A 20,422-nucleotide genomic window follows, 5' to 3' on the forward strand; every position below is an offset into this window, starting at 1 on the left:
GCTTGTAAGGTAAGTATATTTGACTCTAGGAGTACTTCTTTGGAGTTAATGTCTATTAAAGGCAGGTTGAACTGACATTGTTGGGGGTGGTCATTAAGAAACACCTTAACATTCTTCTAACATTCTAACTAACCTTTATAATGCCCCCGCTTATTTGTAATGCGGAAGTACAGAAGCACGCTCAGGAAGTTAGGCTTTGGCTCAGACACAGAAGCCTGAATCCCACCCTGGTTACTTACTAGCTGTATGGTTTAGCACAAACCTGTAGGCCTCTTTGAACTGTTCTTTCTTCTTCAAGGTGAAGATAATATCTACCTCAACAGCTGGCCAGAGGATTAAACGAAATAAGGTACAACAGTGAGCCTGCTGTATACCACACAAACAATAGCAAAAAATCAATGCCCCTTCTCTGTTCTGGGGCCTGGGCTACCTGGTTGGCAGAGATTCAAGACCACAGATGTTGTGTCTGGGGGCTTGAACTGAATATAAAAAGGAACCAGGTTTGAGGCCTAGGACTATCTGCCCTTCTTCTGCTTCCTCTCCCTTCCTCCCCCTTCCCCCTCCCCTGTTTCTCAAAGTGTTTGGATATTAGGGAAAGGAGACATAGCCTCTGGAGTTAGAGACTGGCAGATTGTATCTGCCAATTCTAGTATCAAACCTCAGCCTATTCATCTTCCTTGCGTTCTCTCCTTTCCTCTGCTCTGCCTCTCTTCTCTTCCCTCCTCATTCTCTCTGGGTGTGGGGATTCAGAATGGTGGCCTTAGAATCCTAGAGAGCCTCTCCAGAACTCCATTGCTCTTCAGTCTGAAGGGCTCACTTCCTGGATATTTTCAACACAAAGATTTCTGATTTCTGTTAGCTCTGCCTTGAGAAAGAGAAAGTGGGCTTAAGAGTGGGTTTTAGTGAGCGTGTTCAGAGCGAACGGAGGAACAAATCGGTTCCTTGTGGCCAGTGAAGTAACCAGCTGAAAAGCAATTTACCGCTGCCCTCAGCTGGCCCCACCTCGCCCAGGAGAGCATCCTACACTGGCCACAGGGACAGAAGAGAACGTGGAAACCAAGAGGAACTCACTGAGACAGGCATCCTGGATGCAGCTCTACCCCTCAGACCGAGCAGGGCTCTGCCAGCCCATGGTTATTCTCCTGAGGGGAAGGGGTTGTGAGGAAAAGGAAGGCAGCCTCTACGCCATCTCTGTCATTAGTGCTGCTTCCACACGGCACCTGGTCACAGACTGGGTCAGTGGAATACTGGAGAGAAACTAGTCTCCTTGGCTGTTCAGTTTCCTCACCCTCAGTATTTCTTGATTATAGGGCCCACCTCATTTAGTGTCTTGTGATGCCCATATTCTCCTTTTAGTTGCAGAGGATGAGGAGGGCAGCTTGCCAAAATATGTAAAAAAAAATCAACATAATGAAATGGTCAGAGAATTCTAGGATAGCTGTTCAATTCACAGATTTTATATCAGAAGCAAAATCCATTTATCCTGGGCTTCAGCCACATGGTTCAGCCCTGAGATAAACACTCAGAAGTAGGAAACGCAAGACTCTGGGAGGAACACAGAGGTGCTCCACATTTCAAGACTGGACTGTAAGAATTCCAGGTTCCAGTCTAGTTCTTTGTCTTTGGTGTCCATTTTCAGCTGGAGGCAGAACTCAAGCCAGGCTGGATAGTGAGCAGAGGGGACCCAGAACCTGCATTTAATGTCTAAGTTTCCTTTGGGTTTCTAGTACCTGTGGGTACCATGAGCCACATAGCATTTACAGGGAAAAATATCTTTTTCTACTGACAACCCATAGTCTACTGAATCAACCCAGGTCACATGACCTTCTCAAACATGCCCAGAAGCCACAGTAGCCCTCTCTGTTCCAGAATTTAGGAATAGAGTATGCTAGCCTTTGAGAAGTTCCTAGTGGCTGAAATAGCTTCTGCCTTAAGAGAAAGAGCCTCAGAGATCTCTACCACCTGCCGGGAGACATTGTGCTGTACTTTGCTGCCATGCTAGCTTTTGTTTATGTCTCAAATCTCTCTGCAGGTATGGCTATACACAGAGGCAAGGATCTGTTGGGACTCCTGGAAAATCCAGGGGAAGGGGCTGCCATCTGAGATTTAAACAAATAAGCCCAGAGTATGAGCAATATAAGAGATCCAAAATTTTGTGGAAGCAGAACAAGAACAGGAAATGATGAGGAGTTGTGGGAGTCTTGGTATATGGAGGAGGTAGGGTCATTTCATGGAACATGGGAGAGCAAGGACCAGATGGGTGCTCTCAGGGTCAATCAAGCAGCACGATGAAGGTATATTTTTGGTTCCATTTCATGTTCAGGATGGGCTCCCTGCAGGAGGCAAGTTACCTCTGTGTGCTAGAGGAGAGACTAAAACCCAGTGAGAAGAATACGGGGAAGGCTTGCCTCCCAGGATCTCTGCTTGTCCATGGATCCAAATGAACCCCCAGAATGACCCACAAGTCTCAGGCACAGTGGAGTGAGTGCGGGCTGGCAGCTGGCTGGGGCCTATTTTCTGGCCAGGAATAGCAAGTTACCATTACCAGCACGGGTGTGGTTTTCTGTGGTTTCCCTGTAGCTAAGGATATCCTGTGCTGGGCTGCTCCGGCCTGTGTGCAGGGCCTGCATTCCAGGCTCTGGCCGCTGCTGGTTTTCTGGAGGTGGCAGATTTACAACAGCTGTCATGGCTGAGGGCTCCCCATCCTTGTGGCTTCTGTCCTGTGACAAACCTCATGCCACCCCTGGGATTTCCTCCCAGGAATTTCTGGAAGGTAGGTTTGCCCAGCCTGGGATGTCTTGTAACAGTGCCCTCCTTTCCCCAGTCTCCTTCTTTCCTTTTCTAAGAGGGCAATTTGCTTCTTGTTTAGGGTTAAGACCAGCTTGCTAGTGACAGACATTGTAGCTTCATAGTTTCTTCAGACAAGTGTCAGGCTGTTACTTTCTCTCTTTATATACAGGACAAGAGAATTCTAGTCTCAGGAAGTGTCGAACTCTGCTATTGTGTGTGTGTGTGTGTGTGTGTGTGTGTGTATTCATGTGTGTATATGTGTGTAGAGGCCAGAGGGCAAAGCTAGATGTCTTTCTCAATTGCTGGCTATTTTATTTTTTAAGATAAGGTCTATCACTGAACCTGGAACCTTCCAGTTTGGCCAGACTGGCTGGCCAGTGAGCCCCGGAGATCTTCCTGTCTCTGCCTTCTCAATGCTGGGATTATAAGTCTACATAGCCGCTCCTGGCTTTTTCTGTGGCTGATGGGGTCTGGCACAGGTTTTCACATTGTACAATAGGTGCTTTACCTACTTACAAGTCTGTGCAGTGAGCATTCTTCCCGGCCCCAATTTCAAGTCCATTTAGAATATTTAGGAGTGATGTTCGGAGAGGAGAAAAGAATTTCCTAAAGAGACCTAGCCTGCTGGTGTGAGGACCCAGGTTTTGCCTTCAGATATTACTTTCTCTTTCATCCCGCTACTGTGTTCACAGTATGCGGAGCTAAGGCAGGTGTAGGCGAGCATTAAACGTGGGAGTCGTGGGCAGCACACAGCAGGCTGCTAGCTCCTCAAAGCCGAAGCACATCATGTAAGGGTAACAGAGGGAACCTCGGATTCTCACATTTGCCACACTGTTGCCTCCTGCCTAACCCCTGGCAAGTCACTCTGACTTCTCGGATCTCAGTAACTTACTACAAATGGGAATGTTAGTGGGAATATGCCCCATCCCTCCAAGCCTGTACTGCTAGCTCTTGGGGCTGGTACTCAGACCAACCCAAAGGAAGTAGGGAAAGGGGTGGGTGGGGTATTGTCAGCATTGACAAATAGAATCTGCTTGTAGAAACACTGAATCAGAAGCTACTTTTTTTTATAGTTGTTAGTTTTTGTTCTGATATTCTGAGTCATGAGCCAGGTAAGGAGGGAACCCATAAATGGTCCAATCCATGGTCCCCCAAATTTGGGACTTCATGAACTAAAAACATTTCTCCCTCAAATGAAAAGCTGGGGAGCAACATGGAGAAGAGAGATTTTATTTTGCTTCTTATGGTCATTAAAATAAGACAAGTGACAGAGTAAACAATCTAGCATCTTTCTATGTTAATTGCTTACCATGAAGGGAGGGGTATTTTCACCAAAACAGAGGAGGGTGGGCGTGCCTAGAAAGAGTGTTTACACCTTAAGTGTAACTGACTAGTTGGCAAGAGGACAAGTTTGCTCTTTATTTCCTATTCATGTGATCTGGTGCTAACTATAAGCCGCTAGTTAGAGTGGACTTTTGTACTTGGAAACCTATGACTGGAGTGTCCACCAACAGGAAAGCATAGCTCTTCCCTGTGGCTGGGGTCCTGATGCCTTGATTAGGACTTTGTCACTGACACTATGTCCATGGAACGTGGCTACTGCCCCTCATCAAATGAAAACTTCCAGTTTGACTGAGAAATATCTAAGTGGAGGTGGTGGTAGGCCAATGAAAGCACAGACTGGAGGAGTTACATCCAATCAATGCTGATTGTTCCTTGCAAGGCTCCATGGGAATATGTGCAACACGTTAGCAGGATGTCTAACTCCAAAACCTGTACTGCCTGTACCACAAGAGTCTGCCTTTCTGTCCTATAAATCCAACCACTGCTCAGCCTGTAAATAAGTAAGTTCTAGGGGGATGCAATCATGCCTGTAAAATTGTGTGTTGTTTGGCTGTCCTAATCATGGCAAACCGCAGGACTGATTTCAGCCAAGATGAGAAGGCCTGCAAAACCTGGAATACTTACCATCTGGATCTTTGTGGACAATATCTGTGACCTCTATACTTTACCTTGCTCCTTGATTGATTACATAACTGGTTATCTACATAGGCAGAGGAAATGAGACCACATTCTAGGGGCTAAGTGACTTTGGCCAATATTGAGACATTGTCCACCAAGGCAAGGTTATCTGTCTTCAAAGGTTCAGGAGGCCTGTCCATCCAGGGCTCCTTGCTCATTTTAAGTCTCCAGTAGGAGGTACTGAAGGGAAGAAACTACAAGGGCAATGAATGCTCTTGGTGTAAGGAACTGTATAACTTTCCCTGTGTCCCCTGGTCCCAAGGATGCCCAGCATCTCTACCCTGATGTCCCTGAAGGCCTACCTACCTATCCCATCTTCTTCCCTTTCCTCATTTAGTTCTGTGGTTAGCCAGCTGTGCTTGCTACCCAAGTTCTGAAAATTGTGGGTGGGACTTAAGTGAGGGTTGATGTTTTGAATGTAAAGACACTGAATCAGAGTCAAGGACATTTTTGTTTAGCCCATATGATATTGAGCAAAATACTTTGTCTCTTTCTAAGTCTGATTTTTTCCTTCTCTGAGCCTTGACAACATGAGTTAGATGATCTTGAGTTTAATCTTCAGTGTTAACTGAACTCTGCATAGGGACTAGTAGGGAAAACATGTTACTCAATACCTTCTGTGGCTGGTAATGTAGAGGGAATGAGCCTGTTTTCACAGGTCATCCGCTTCATTAGATATTTTGCCTATTTCCAGTTATTTGACTATTTCTATATGCCGGTTGTTACACCAAGAAGTTATGATTGGTTCTTCTAAAACCACAGTGAGGTAAGCACTGTGATTCCTGCTTAAGGGATGTGTAACTGAGACTTCCAGGTGGGAAGTGGAGTCATATTGAAATTTGTTTAATTTATGGTTTCCAGCTCTAAATACAAGGTTGCCTTGCGTCCCTGCCAGGGCCCGCAGCATGGCTACACTGATGGTGAGTGTTGTTAGTGAGAGTGTTACAGGCAGATGGGAGGTTTGTGTGGATGAGCACAGTGATCAGGAGCTACCCAGATGAGTCAGAGGCATCAGCTCAGCCCTATCAGCCCCCACCTCCATCTGCCCCACTGCTGTTGAGGACAGTCACGGCATTTCTGGTTGATCAGTAGGCACTACATCTTGTGCTATCAGCTGCATGATTCACTACACATTCATTCCTACATCTGAGATCTTACCTCCTCTAAGGGGAACCTTGTCAGCTGTTCTGGGAGTGGAGTCCTGGAAGAAAAGAGAGAAGAGCAGGGTCACCACTCACATCTCACCAATGGACAAGATGTGTCGTCCAGGGAGACACAGTGAGTTCACGGAACTCAGGACCACAGTTGGAACTTCCACCTCCCAGTCAAGAGCCAGCTTTCCTCCCCTTCACACGTGCTACTGGTTTTTCCCACTTAAGTCAACGTAAGATAAATGAAATGAATAAATGACGTACTTTTTTCTTTCCATATTTGGTTAATCTATAAGTGTTGTAAATGTACATGGAAGATACCTTTCCACCTCGATTGTTGTTGGAAATTGTGAATTAATTAGTGTGTATATTCCAAAGATTTGATGATACTGTAAAGAAACTGGTTCTTTGACCTCATGGATTTATTGCAAGTTTATACCCAGATATAATTAGCAACTGTTTATAAATATGTGGCACAAGCAGTGTATTTATCTACATTTATCTAAAATGTATTTTACATTTACATTATATTACATATGATGCTTTCTATAATAAACACAAATGTCTACATAGACTTTGATGTAAATGAGTAAGAGGTTGATGGAAACACTGTCTCCTGGAAGTTGCCACTGACTCCATCTGGATTTCTTAGTGTTCTGTGCAAGCTCTGATGACCATCTGGAGGTACCATTGTAATTTATATCCCCAAGAGCTCTATAATTCTCCTTCTGTGGACACATTATTAGCTGAGAAATAGGATTCTTCTCTAGCCCAAGGGGTGGAGCTCAGCCCAGGAGGCCTTAGGAATACAAGCCTTGGTGTCACACTAATCTGGACAGAGTCTATGCATGTGGCCTCAGCTTTTCAGGGGAAGGCATCCTTTGGAAGATCCTTTCCCCTCTGTTTTCTGATTGTATTGTTTTCTTCCCCTGAGAGTTCTTAATGTGGGTAATAATGCTTTACATCTGTGATTACATGATTACCCATGTGCTTCTTAGGAAAACCTGACATCACAAAATTCCCCTTTATGTTGCCTTGTGAGACAACAGCCAGTCCTTCAATATTTATTAAGCAGCTGACTTAATGCCAAGCATGATTTTCAATTGGCATGGAGCGCAAACACATGAACGAAGGTATTTCCATTTAGATGAAGCCTAATATGACTGAATGCACCATGTGCCCTGTATCCAACTAGATACCTAGAGTGAATAGTAAAAGAGGAAACACTAGCAGAGCCATTCCAGTGGCAGAAAATCATTCATTCAACTTTGGGTGACCTGTGGTGTACACTGTGTCACTCACTGCAAGATATGTTATGGACCTAGTTCACTAAAACCAGCTTTTTAAGAACTACTAATACATATGGAATCATAATGGTGAGTTGTGGCATGAGCTGTGAATGGACCAGAGTGCTTAAAGACAGAATTTCTGGAGCTTTACTGCTGAGGATCTTGATCTGTAAATTCCCATTCAGCAGGTTTGGGTAGAGCTTGGCTTGCCTTTATTTCTCACAAGCTCTCAGGTGATGCTGATGCTCCTGGTCTTCAGAACAGCTTTGAGCATCAAGAGTATAAGCCCTGTATCTGGGAGGAGGACCATTTGTATGGGATGGGGGTGCAGTCTTGGAAGGGAAGGCCTTGCTTTTGCCTGTTAACTGAGAGTTCTTTCTTTCCCTGTAGGGAGAGAGATGCTAAAAATATTGGCAGGGGGTCCTGTAGCTTCATCCTTTACCCAGGGGCTGGGGAATTCAGGACAGAAGTGTGACTGTTTCTATGTTGAAGAACACAGGGTCTCTACAGTTTCCTCTAGTTACCTATAGTAGATGTGATTCCAGAGCCAAAGTGAGAGACAAGCCCAAACATCTTTCAGACCAAGTTGATTTTGTAAGGAAGGATACCAAGATATTCTAGTCAAGGGCCAATTCTGGGCTAAAATTCTTAGGTAAACTTTCCACTGGCCAAGGATAGAGCAGTTCGTTGTTTCTCCTCCTCATTCTATAAGCAGCCCTTGCATTTGAGGATGGAGAAGCAAAGCCTAAGGAAATGATGACTACTTGCATTTACCAGACATGGTGATGACTGTTAAGATTTGTCAGAGATTGTTTAGACCCCAGGCACTATGCTGAGGTGCCATCTGTAAACTGTTTTAATAAACCGTGCCCAGGAATTTGAGACCTTGACTGGGGGAAATGAGAACTCTGTTGTTCAGTGACTTGGCTTTGAGTAAGGTAGGACACAGACTTGACCTAGATGCAAACAAATGGGTCCCCCGAGGCTGTCATCTCAGCTCCATAGAGTACCTCAGGAAAAACAATCACCATGGTTACCAAGCCCTGATACATTTCCACAACATACTTCCTCTTTTCTTTTAGCCTCCGTGGACATTGGGTTGGGCATTCCAACAATACTAGGGTTCTTTCTGTATGGTGGAAAGTATGATCATGCTTAGTCTGTTCCCAGGGGAAGTGACCCCCATCTCAATCATTAGCCTAGAACTGTTTTCTTCTCTCCTTTAATTACTGTGATTAGAGGGCCAATGATTTCTACTCTGGGCTGTTGGAGTCATACCAAGATGGAAATTATTAGCAATTGTTTGAAAACAGTAGCTATTCGAGAGGGACTGCTTTGAGCCTTATAATGTGTTTAATTTCTCATAATTCCCTGAAAGGTCTATTTGCTTTCAGAGCAATGATGTGGAGGGCATGGAACAAATCTGTGTAAGTGCCTTTGGTTCCCAAATTTACTTTTCAAACAAAATCCTCTGTTACTGAAAGTGATCAAAGGCAACTAAAGTGAGGAACATTCTAGAGATAATTCCATAGCCCCTTCCTTTCTGGCTTTCACTGTCTTCTAAGATGGTCTCTGGCTCACAGCACATGGAGATCTCTATTATCATTAAGCTAAGATGATCAAATATTTAATGTAGGTTACTCTGGGAGCCGAATCCTTTCAGGGCTTTATTGTATTGATCTTTACTGGATTCCAAGAATCAGGAATTGTCTGAGACACAGAGAAGTGACTTAAGGATTGCAAAAGACCTTAGAGATGAGAAACTTGGTCATACTGGCTGTGAAGGCCAATACTCTGCAACATTGTCTCTCTAGATAAAGGCAGACAAAACAGCAGCATGCTCTCCCAAAACCCAACGGGAGACTGAATGACAGTCATAGAAGACCCCCAGGGAAAGTATTTTTACTGGGAACTTGTGCTTTGGCAGGTCTGAGATTTAGACCACAATGGCTTAAACAGCATTTCTCACACTTGCAAGGTCTTACCATCCTGTGAAATATTCATGAAAATAGGGATTCTGATTCAGGGGGTCTGGGTAGTCTCTGAGGTGTCATGTAGTTCTAGCCAGTCTTCTATCTATGTCAGCATGTCTGGGCCATGGGATACTCTTTGAGCATCACTGGCTTCAGGACAGGACACAATAGGCAAATATGATACTTATGGTCTTGAAAGGTGGCTCCAGGGAGCTGTACTCAAATATGATATTAGGAAATCTGAAGGTGGAATTAGGACTTTGTCCTCTTGGCTTCATCTATCAATGTATTTTGTCTAGTCCCACTTCCTGCTTTGTCTTTGTCTGCTCTGGAGGATGACCATTGTTCACACTACAGTAACTCTCAGTCTCAATCCAGTTTGTCTTCCTCTGAACCATGCCTCAACTCATTGTCTGGCTTGCTGGGTTCCACCTCCACCTGCTTCCATCCTGCTAATGGAGAGCTCATCTTTATAGGACACAGCGAGTGAGTGGAACGAATGACAGCATCTAATAATCTTCCATCATCAGTCCTCAGGATGGTAAAAGATTAAGATGAGGATCATCAAGAAATGCCAGACTGCTGAGTGGAAGACATTCATGTCTTCAAAATGTTACCCCATACATTGGATTTTTACGAGGAAGAGTGTTTCACAAACCAGATTGTTGCTAGCTGTCCCCTTAATGAAGTGACTAAACATATAACCAAATATAACCAGACATATGTCCCTAGATATGCTATAATAATACCAAGCATGGATAAACCTCAGGCATTCCCAGAATGTAAATTGTTCTACTACAGAATCAGCATGTCTTTTGCAGAATAGTCTACATCACAAAACCAGTGCTTGAGGGTAGGTGTAATGATTAGCTCAGGGCTTCTCAAATTTTATTGATTTTACAGATGTTCTGCATTATTAAAATGCAGGTTTGACTCAGTAGCTCTGGGGTGGGGCTAGGAAGTCTTAATCTCTCTCTCTTTGTGTGTGTGTTCGTGTGTATTATGTGTGTGGGTATGTGTGTCTGTGCGTATTGATGGGTCTGAGTGTGGATATGTATATGCAATGATGCTCTTGTGATGGCTGAAGGACAACCTTGGGGATCATGCTCAGCTTTTGCCATATTTGTCTCTTTGTTGGTCACTACTATGTTTACTACCTACTAGCTGGCTGAGAATACTGTCATTCTCCTGTCTCTACTCCCTGTCCTGTTCTCGGAGCCATGGATTTATAGTTGTGCACCTGGACTTTGGACATTCAAATTTAGGTCCTGATGCTTGGTAGCAAGGGATTTAACCACGGAGCAATCTCTTAAGCCAAATCTGTACTTCTGACAAGCTCTCAGGACAATTTATTTATGGGTTTGCTTGTTTGTTTTATTGTATTTTTCTTGTGTTATTGGAGATTGAACCCAAGCCTTGCCGATACTAGGCAAGTGCCCTAGCACTGAATTACATCCCCGAGCCTTTAAACATTTTTATTTTAAGACAAGGTCTCATTAAGTTGCCAAAGATGGTTTGGAATTTGTGATCTTCTTGCTTTAGCTTTGGGAATAGTTAGGATCACAGGCATGTGATGTGCAACCATGTAGGGCTAACCACTAAATCACAATGTTTTAGATTAAAACATATGTAGTTATCACACATAAGGCAGTGTGTGAGCCTAGTTTGGATACTAGACTCCCAAATAACAATAAAACAAAACAGCCACAGAGGATGTGGGGAAATGAAACATGAACTGTATTTGATTGCATGTTATTAGGCAATATTGCTGAGTTAACATGAACTTTCTTGGCTCTAGTAACTATGTTGTAGTGGATTAGGATGGATAACAGAATCTGAGTGAGTGAAGTTACACTGCCTACAACTTGCTTACATATGCTTACAGAGGCAGCATGAATGTGATGGATACTTGATCAGTTTAGGTGGAAGGTTATATGGGTTTTATTGTACTAGTTTTGGACATTTTCTAAATTTTCTCAGGTTTAGCTTATATTTTAGTTACTGCATATAGTTCCCCCCTATCTTAAGCAGAGGCCACCCACTCTTTGTTTGGTCAAGAGCATTCTGCCTGAAGCTCAAGGTCATCGGTTTCATTTTCTCAAGTTGGGAGAGTTCCCAGAATGGGTCCTACATGTCCATGTGAGTCTTCCCTTCAAAGCCCTGCATAAGACTTGATACTTAGAAAATTCTCAGCTATCAGGAAAAATTTAATTAATTAAACATTCTTAAATAGAATGAAAGCCAGTTGCAGGGAGTCCCGTAAGAAAAGGGAAGTGTCCCAGGGCATTTTCAATTCACTTCTACTATTTGAGTTTGAAAAGCAAGCTGCCTCCCAAACAGCCCCGGTCCTATACTACATTTATTAACAATCAGTGTACTAAAGTCAGTAAGTCAGCACTCTACTTCACTCTTGACCCAGACCCCTCCCCCCATCTCTCTTTCAAGAGAAAGGTAGACTTATCTGTTTTCTCTTTCTAGAAATGGTGTACAATATGTGAAAAATCAAACAACCAGAGACCTGGCTATACCATGCTGGACTGTATGTGTGTTCTTATGTTGGCCTGGATAAGCCCAGCCTCCTGGTTTGGGGTCCAGAGCCTTTATTAAAATGTAAACACCTATCTGTAAAGTGCCTGGGAAGCCGGTGCCATCACGGATTCCTCTTTCCCAGGGTAGATAAGAGATGCTCTATTGTGTTTTTTCCTTTTTCTCTGCTCTGTGTAAAGCTCATCTTAACTCTGTAGTCTTTTCCAGGTTATGGGAAATGTATCCATACACTTGAATTACAAGATTTTTCTTTCCTTTTTCCATAGTGATGTAAAGACATATGCCTTTGATGATAGACTTTCCTTTCTTCAAGATGGTACCATATCTGTGGAGGCTGATAGACACTTACTCAAGTAAAAAAATACACATTTTATTCCCATTTCTAGGGCTTTATTGACACTCAGTTTGTAAAAATGCACAAAGGGCAAAAGGCCCTAGAGAGAAAGGTAACAGCCTTCTACAAGGCACAGATAAATCACAAAGCATTGGCATAACAGAATAAGAGATGACTCCACAGTGGCACAAAGCAGACTTCTACATATAGACGTGGAATGATCTCCAGGATACACCACTAAATGAATGGAATGGAGTAAATAATGACATGAATGTGCTATGTACTTGTAGATACTCAGATTTATGTAAGAGCACACAGGAATTTGCTCATGGTAGCCATTTCAGCAAAGAGAGGTTGCTGCTAGGAGAAACATTGAATTTCTTTTCCCTTATTTGTTGGTTAGTTTTCCCAAGCAAAGTAAATGTATTTCATAGTAAGTTTTTAATTTTTTTTGCTAAATGTAAATAAGCATACAGATATTGCAGGAGGCTTCAAGGACATCATGAGAATGCTGTAGAAACTGTGCAAGGGCCGGGACTTTGCTAAAGGTTTTGGCTAAAGCTATATGCCCAGTGTCTGCAACAGTGTTCTCTGCAAAGCAGATGCTCAATAAATATTAAGATTGATGCATCCATTTCCCCTTTGTCTCCCCTGTGGAGCTTTCACTTGGAGTTGTTTGGTCCTCTAGCCAAGTCTCAAGGATGACATGGTAAACTGCCCCGTCCGTCTCTCTTCTCATGCTCTGCCATTGTCCTGGTGGAGGTCTCTCCTCTCACCTCCTCCACTGCTTGAAAACCATCCCTCTTTCCCACTCTGACCAGACACTAGTTTCAGTGATGTTTTTCTTCAGTCTGCTGGGGAAGCACTCCTTCACAGGAGGTCTCAAAGTGGTCCTATGTACGTCAGTAAAGTGATTCTATTCCCACAGTTCCCCACCCAGTCCCAGTGGTACACAGAGTGCTATGTGGCCATAGCCCATTCCATGTTTAATACTAGGATCTGAGTCTGAGCTCTTAGGACCCTCTCTTTGGTTTCTTCAACAGATTTCCCTCGAGCTTCTTCAGTTGCCAAGTCCACCTGTTTCCAACAGTCCCCGTCCTTCTTCCTACAGGATGTATCCCTGATAACCGAGGCCAGGGGACTCACATTTCCCTAGTTCTCGCCACAGTTAATGCCTGAGAACGTACTAGAAACAATATGCACAAAGCATCAGATTCTCTATATCATGGCTATTAAAATGGAGAGCCCTACCCTGGGAGCAGGTACCCAACATTTAGGAAATCACAGAGCACCAAAGCATAGACTAAGACTGTGAAGTGCATCTTTCCCTACTTAGGCATGGAGGTAAGTCAAATAGATGCACCAGAGGATGAATCTCAGAGGAAAATGGGAACCAAGGCTCTCCACTCTTCTGCCACCATCAATGCAAGCAAAGGGAGCAGCATGCTCATGGAGCAATCAAAAGCAACCAAGCAGTCCCCACTGTACCACTTCCTCAGAGTGGGTTGACTTCAAGCCCTGTCCCCTGCCTGGGCTTCACTTTCTGCTTGTGCAGAAACAGTGCAGAACAAGGCCTGTCCAGCTTTCCTAGGAGGAATCATTTCAACAACAGATTGGAATGCCATGACAACTCTTCAGGAGTTCACTCTGGTTCTACACAGCACCATCATCACCCCTCCCCATTGTGGTTTCTCCCTCACACCCAGCAGTTCTACCTGTATCCTTCAATTGAAAACTTCTTAAGACCACTCTGATCTATCTTATCTGGCCATTGCTTTAAAACAACACATTTCTGGCATACTGGAAATCACAGTGACAGAAAGTGGAGAATGTGGACAGAAGAAAAGGTACCCAAACCTTTGTCTAAGAGAGTCATTCTTAGCAGATGTAGAGAGTCCATTAAATGATGAGTCCCACCAGCTTTGACAGCCAAATCAAATGTGAATAACTCCCTTACACTCTCATGGAAGAAGGAGCTTCAAAGCTTCCTTTAAATGTCAATACTTGATGACATTTGCAATGCCCTTGCTCCCTCTCAGCAATTAGTAAGTTGCAGAGCCTGTGGTCCAAGACAAAGAAGGAAAACTAGACAAAAAAAATCTCCGGGATTATAATGGGATGATGAGTGAGAACTATGAAATAATAACAGATGCATTCATACTTGGCTAGGGTGTTGCATATGTGGGTATAATTCATACAGTACCCAAATCATCATGACTGGATCTCACCCCAAGCCTGTGAGTCATGATGCTGACGGTACAGTATTTTCTAGATGGTGAGTAACAGTTGGTTTTCTCTCAATGCTAATTTTCTATTTTCTACATTTTGGCTTTCTCCTTCAATTCCTCTGTCTTCCCCTCCTCCTCCATTTCAAACAAAGTAAATTTCCAAAGACAGTGTGGTCCTGCTTGTTGGGTGTGCATCTCAGAGGGTGCAGGTGAAAAAACATTGCTCTTTTCTGTTCCTCGGCTCTGTTTCTTTCAACACCCTGGGCTCTTCAAAGCCAGTGGCTTGTGAGGAAGCTTTCGATTTCTTCTGTAGGTTTTAACACTGAAGTACCCAGAGTTCTGGGGGAGCCTTGGCTTCTCTTGCTTTTTTTTTTTTTTTCTAATACCACAGTCTCTGAAACTTAGCTAAAACACAAACAACTAAAAACAAACAACAAACAAAACCAACAGCAACAACCAACTCTTGGCAATAGAGAGGCTTCAGAAGTCCTGGGAGCCTGGATAGAGGACATAACCCTAGAACTAGGCTGAGCACCTTGCCGAGATGACTTCTCTCTGTACACCTCGAGGCTCTCCCTCAGCTGGGCTTAAATAATCATTTCTCAAGGCCAATAATTCCTCTCTGCTCTTTTGGCTCAACTAGGTCTGGAAATTTTTGAGCTCATGTCCAATTACATTCCTCTAAAAACATTGCAAATTAGCACAGGGAGTTCATTTCTATCTCCTTTTCCCTTCTCTGACATCTGTATATATGCACAATTTTATTTATTTGCATTTTTTACATTTTTGCTCCCAGTTTATCTATTCATTAGCTCCCAGAGCTGTTCCTCTAGAGGAACACAGATTATAAATTAAGAAAAGAGAAACAAAGAAAAGAAGTTTACTCACCTTCTTCTGGACTACCAGGACCAGGATGATCGCCATCGCCACAACGAGGCACACCAGTGCGACCGTGCTGAGGTAGAAGTAGCTGTGGCTTGTGGTTCTCCAGGGCCTCATGCTTCTCCAGGGGCTGGCCACCAAGTCGGGTGGCATCTGCATGGCTGGGTCAGGGGAAGGGGCCCCACGGCTGCCTGCTTGCTGCAGTCCTGGCTCCATGCTTTATATACTCTGCCCCACATCACACCTTATCTCTCCTCATCTGATTCGATTCTGCCCTCAGCTCTGTTCCAAAAAGGATTTTCCCCCTGCATCCTGGATCATGTGACTTGGAAAAAAGCCTTCACCAGTTGCCGGATGAAGAAACTCTTCTCTGGGGGCGTGAAGCGAAGGGTGACTGGAAGGGTGGGGGAGAGGTTCATTTTTCATCGCCCGGGATTAATTTGAGTGCAGAGAAATTGTAGCGAGAGATGATGGCTGATGTCAGAGGGCGGTAGGAAGGAGATAGTTCCGCATGTGTTGCACCAACCACTTCTGTTTCCTTTAGGCTCAGCCACAGAACGCCTTCCCGCGGGGACCCTGCACACTGCCTTCTCCACGCTGGTGGCCCCAAAACGCTTCCAGATTAGTCTCTTTGCTGGGTCCCTGGGAGACTACAACCCTTTGTCAGAAGTATGAGGACTGTTAGGACTGTCTGACAATCATGGCCTGCTGTAAGCTGGAAATACACCCTTTTCTGAGAAAGAAGAGCCCACAGTGTGGACATTCACCTACGTGGTAACAAGCTTGTGGCTGTAGGAAATTTGAGGGTAGTTTCAAAGATATGGTGAAAGACTAGGGATTTGTAAACAATTCGCGTTTGAACTAAAGATCCTAAAACTCTTGCAGTGTGTTTTTGGGGTCTGTTAAATTTGCTGAGGAAGCTGGCTTGCCATAAAGTTCATATAAGGGGAAGAAATCAGCGAGGTGTCAGGACGGGGAGGCTGAGAGGTGTGGAATGTGTGTGCATGTGTGTGAGGTGTCTCTGGGGTGTGCCAGGGTGCAAATAGTGCTCCACGTGTTTGTGATGAGTTCGTATTATGGATGTTGGTAGAATTCACCATTCTGGCTCAGGTACAGTCTTGGGGACTTGGTGTAATGGCTGACTTCACACTCATCACCAGTCTCAGAGGCAGGTAACATTTCTTCTTCGTGGAATGGAAACAGAGGCCCAGCAAGCACGAAAACTTTCTCCATCAAACCTACTGGTGCTAATCTAATGGAAGAACTTGATGTATCCAAACCAGCATGGTCCCGAAAGGAATCCTCTGCTCCAGGCTGAAAACCTCCTATCTCACCTGAGCCCTTTCTCCGTCTAGCTCTGGCCCCCGAATAGAGTCACCGCAGCCCTTGCTTTAACCCCCTCTGCCTTACAGTCACTGAGAAGATCAAACACGATGATGTAAGAGTGCTTCCTGAATGGGAACTGCCTTGGCAGCTGCTGCTGAACAATTCCTGTTAAACAGCCCAAGTTGCCCTCTGGGCCATGTCTGGAATTTAATATAATAAATAGAGTCCCTGGGACATAGAGCTGGATCACATCTGTGGCTATGAATGATCTTCATTTCAGAATACCTCTAGAAGTACTTATCACTGTTTCATAGTTGCCTCCAGATGTGGCCTCCGGAAACCTCGTTTTCTATTTCCCTGGGTGTTGACAGCATCCTTCCCTTTCAGTTGAAGTCTGTCTCTGTGAGCCATGGGGGATACCAGAAGCCCCAAAGAAATGCTGTGCCCAAAGCCAACCTTGGGTTAGTCTCCTTTCTGGTTCTCTGTAGACCTCTCTTTGAGCATTCTTTAAGGCAGCTTAGACTTAGAAGATGGTCCAGAGACCCTTTCTGGTGATTTCATAAGATCAAAATCCACAGAGGTTGGAGAGGCAGTGAGGGATGATCTGGTGAAGAGCTTTCATGGCAGGCAGTATCTGCAATTGACTTTCAAGGAAGTTGAACCCCCTTGGTATCAAGCTGAGCTTGGGCTGGGAAGAAATATGTGTCCATACTCGTTTGCCTGTTGGCTTATATAGGGCGAGGTAAGCTAGTAGTTTTGGGGGTGCACTTGGTTGAGTGGGGGAGAAGGCCTTGTCCTTTGCTGGGTACGGACAAGGAGTGGGTGGCAATCTGCCCAGGGTTGCTGAGAACTGGTTGCTCCCTCGGCCCCTCTCTATGTAGCCCCTTTGATCAAAATGGAAAACTTCTGATTGCTGAATGGAAGCTGTGGGTGTTGAAAAATAAAAAGGCTTTGCTTAAAGTTCAGGTCTTCCTGAAGGCCTGTGAGTCTGAGCAGGCAGTGGAAAAAAATGTTTGTCTTACACTTACAGTTTTGCATACTGTATAATGTCCTGGGAGAGAAGGCTGACAAGGGGGAAAATCACCCTGTGTTCTTAGAACCTTCTGAGCAGTTGAGATTTTCAGATCAGTCACTAACAGTTTGGGGGGCAAATTTCCCTTCTTTTGCTATTGTGCTCCTCTGCTCGTGAAATTTCACTGGCTCCCTATTCCCTACTCCCATTGTTCTCAACTATTCTATGCTCTTCACTTGCAGAATTTTGTCCAGCCAATCTGAGAGTCAGTTCCCTGTGCCAATAGGCTCCTTTCTATTTCTACTTAAGCCACATTAAGATATGCAAATAGAAGGGTTCTACAGAGTTCCTTGTTGAGTGATTTTCAAATCCTTCTTGGAAGTAAAACCGCACGGGAAGTGTAAAATGGAAAATGGAAGAAAAAAAAAAAAGGAGAACTTGCTGGCTAGAGCAGAGGAAGGCCAGGCAGAGAGACTAATCTTAACTGATTGCTTGGTTTATCAGACCTAGAGTCATTACATAAGATAAACAAAATACGGAGCCTTGTGATTTTTTTTAGCTCAAATTATTCATTTAGCAAAGAAGGAAATGGACACATTGAAATGAAGTCACTTGAAATGTTGGGAACTTTCTCAGTGATCAAGCATGGGACCCAAGTTTGCTCTCCAAAAACCACATAGGAAAGCTGGGCACAGTGGTATGTGCTTATAATCCCAGTGTTGGGGAGACAAAGACAGATGGATCCCTGGGATTTGCTGACCAGTAAACTCAGCCTAATCAATGGATTTCAGGCTGCTGAGAAACCCTATCTCAAAAAAACAAGGCCAGTGGTTCTTGAGGAATGACAGAAGTTGACCTGTAGCCTCTATTGTGTACTTGCACACACACATATGCACAATTGCACATACATTTGTACCCCTCACATGAACATGCACACCACACACATCCTTTCCTTGAAATGGAGTGACGATTCACATGGAGATGGATAGAAACAGGCTTCTTTCCCCCTCTACTTTTTCTCCAGCTTACTCTGCCATGCTGGGCCCATTCAGGCTCCTTTGAATGTTTTTCTTGCCTTCTCTGTCTCTGGCTTTCTAGTCTCTCTGAACTCTGGCCATCTGGTTTCACCTCCTCTGGTAAAAACCTTCCTCCATCTCAGCAGCCCACCAACACACTCTCTAGATACTCAAGTCCAGGCCATGTGACCTAATTATTAAATTACCTTGTTTACGAGTGTGTGAACATGTATAAATTTTGCCTACCTTGTGAGATGACAGAGTCTCAAAGACACTATGTACTTTCTTACTCTCTTCATCCGTGCATCCTATCTGCATGATTTAGGGCTGAGCCTATGAATCGTCAACCCTCAATCAATGATCATCTTGACTTCGTGTTTATGGAACAAGAAAGGTTCTAGAGGGTTGGGTATACAAAAGAATTGTGCCATGGCATTTCTTTCTCTTTTGATTTTCAGCTGTTTCCTGTGTCCCCATCTTCTGTACCTATCTGCCTAGCAGCACTTCCATTCTAGCATGTTCTAGTGAAATTGTCCATTGGTGTCCTTCTAGTGTATCAGTAGTTGCTCAGATGTGGTTCCAGTACCTGACACTGTGTTAAAGAAAGCTAATTTCTCATCCTCTGAGGAGTACATCTCATTTTGAAAAAAGAAGAAAGGACACAGCTGTAGCTCTCACACCTTTCATTGCTTCTTAACAGTCTGGCTTTGGGAACTCCATCCCTCAAACTAGGAGCACTTAAGGGGTGTTCTCTAGCTCAGCACCTTCAGTGTCAGCATCACTAGGAAAAGAGTGAAGTTTAAAAGCTTCTGGGGCTACTGAAACAGATGCCTGGGTTGACATAGGGGAAGCCATGTTTGGGAAAGCACCTCAGACTATCCTGGAAGCATTTGGCAAACAGTAGTATAATGAAAAAGAAAGAACCTGTAAGGTAGGCTTTGGGAAGGTACACTGTTATTCTTCTATGTAATTGTAAAAAGTAAAGAGGAATAAAGTTAGTCCACAGAGTCATGTGGTTGGGAGGTGCTGGTTTGAGGACTGTTTTTCCAATGCCTTGGTGAGCAAGCTATCTAACCCCAGTTACAACCGAGGGATCTAAAGCTACTATTGGTCATAGAGATGGCGATATATCTAGAACAAAATAGAGATGATTTTGCACCTATAGTTCTCTTGAATTATCACTATGTAATAAAGACTTTAAAAAATATGTAGTATTTGTGAGAGGGGATGAACTCACTTAGAGTATATTTTAAGCAACAAAGCAAAGAACTAAACTACCTTTTGAGGAGGAGGTATCTGTCCCCTTAAATTGTGAGCCTTGAATCTTTCTGGGGCTAACCTGAAGAACTTGGACATTAGACTTGAGTCATAATGACACTTTTCTAAGAGTCATTGTGAGTTAAAGGATTAGAGGTTAGGGGCAAGGTCAATGAAATATGGCCCATGGCTAAATCTGGCAGTCGCCTATTTTAGTCAATAAAGTTTTATCGAAATAGTCATGAATGTTTGCTTATGCGGGTTCTGTGGCTGTGTTTACTCTAATGGTAGAGATGAGTTACTGCAATAAAGACATCACAGTCCATACAATCTGAAATCTTTATTTTTTTTTTAATTTTTTCCCATTGGTCCATGTGTCTTTTTTTTTTTTTTTTTTTTTTTTTTGGTTTTTCGAGACAGGGTTTCTCTGTGTAGCTTTGCGCCTTTCCTGGAACTCACTTGGTAGCCCAGGCTGGCCTCGAACTCACAAAGATCCGCCTGCCTCTGCCTCCCGAGTGCTGGGATTAAAGGCGTGCGCCACCAACGCCCGGCCCATGTGTCTTTTTTAATGTCAATACCAAGCTGTTCTTTTTTT

General features: G+C 43.9%; 1 protein-coding gene across 1 annotated transcript in view; it reads right to left on the reverse strand.

Moving 5' to 3' along the window:
* Tnfsf8 (TNF superfamily member 8) overlaps window positions 1-20,206 on the reverse strand; it is a 31,976-nt gene extending 11,770 nt beyond the window's left edge. Inside the window, exons 1-2 of the mRNA XM_006979565.4 lie at window positions 15,223-20,206; window positions 5,971-6,013 (exon numbers count right to left, since the gene is read on the reverse strand). Coding sequence (XP_006979627.1) covers window positions 5,971-6,013; window positions 15,223-15,432 — 253 coding nt within the window. The 5' untranslated portion in view covers window positions 15,433-20,206. The remainder of the gene's footprint in view (window positions 1-5,970; window positions 6,014-15,222) is intronic.
* Window positions 20,207-20,422: the final 216 nt, after the last annotated feature.

The sequence above is a fragment of the Peromyscus maniculatus genome, chromosome 2 (assembly GCF_049852395.1).
Source record: "Peromyscus maniculatus bairdii isolate BWxNUB_F1_BW_parent chromosome 2, HU_Pman_BW_mat_3.1, whole genome shotgun sequence".
NCBI classification, from domain to species: Eukaryota; Metazoa; Chordata; class Mammalia; order Rodentia; family Cricetidae; genus Peromyscus; species Peromyscus maniculatus.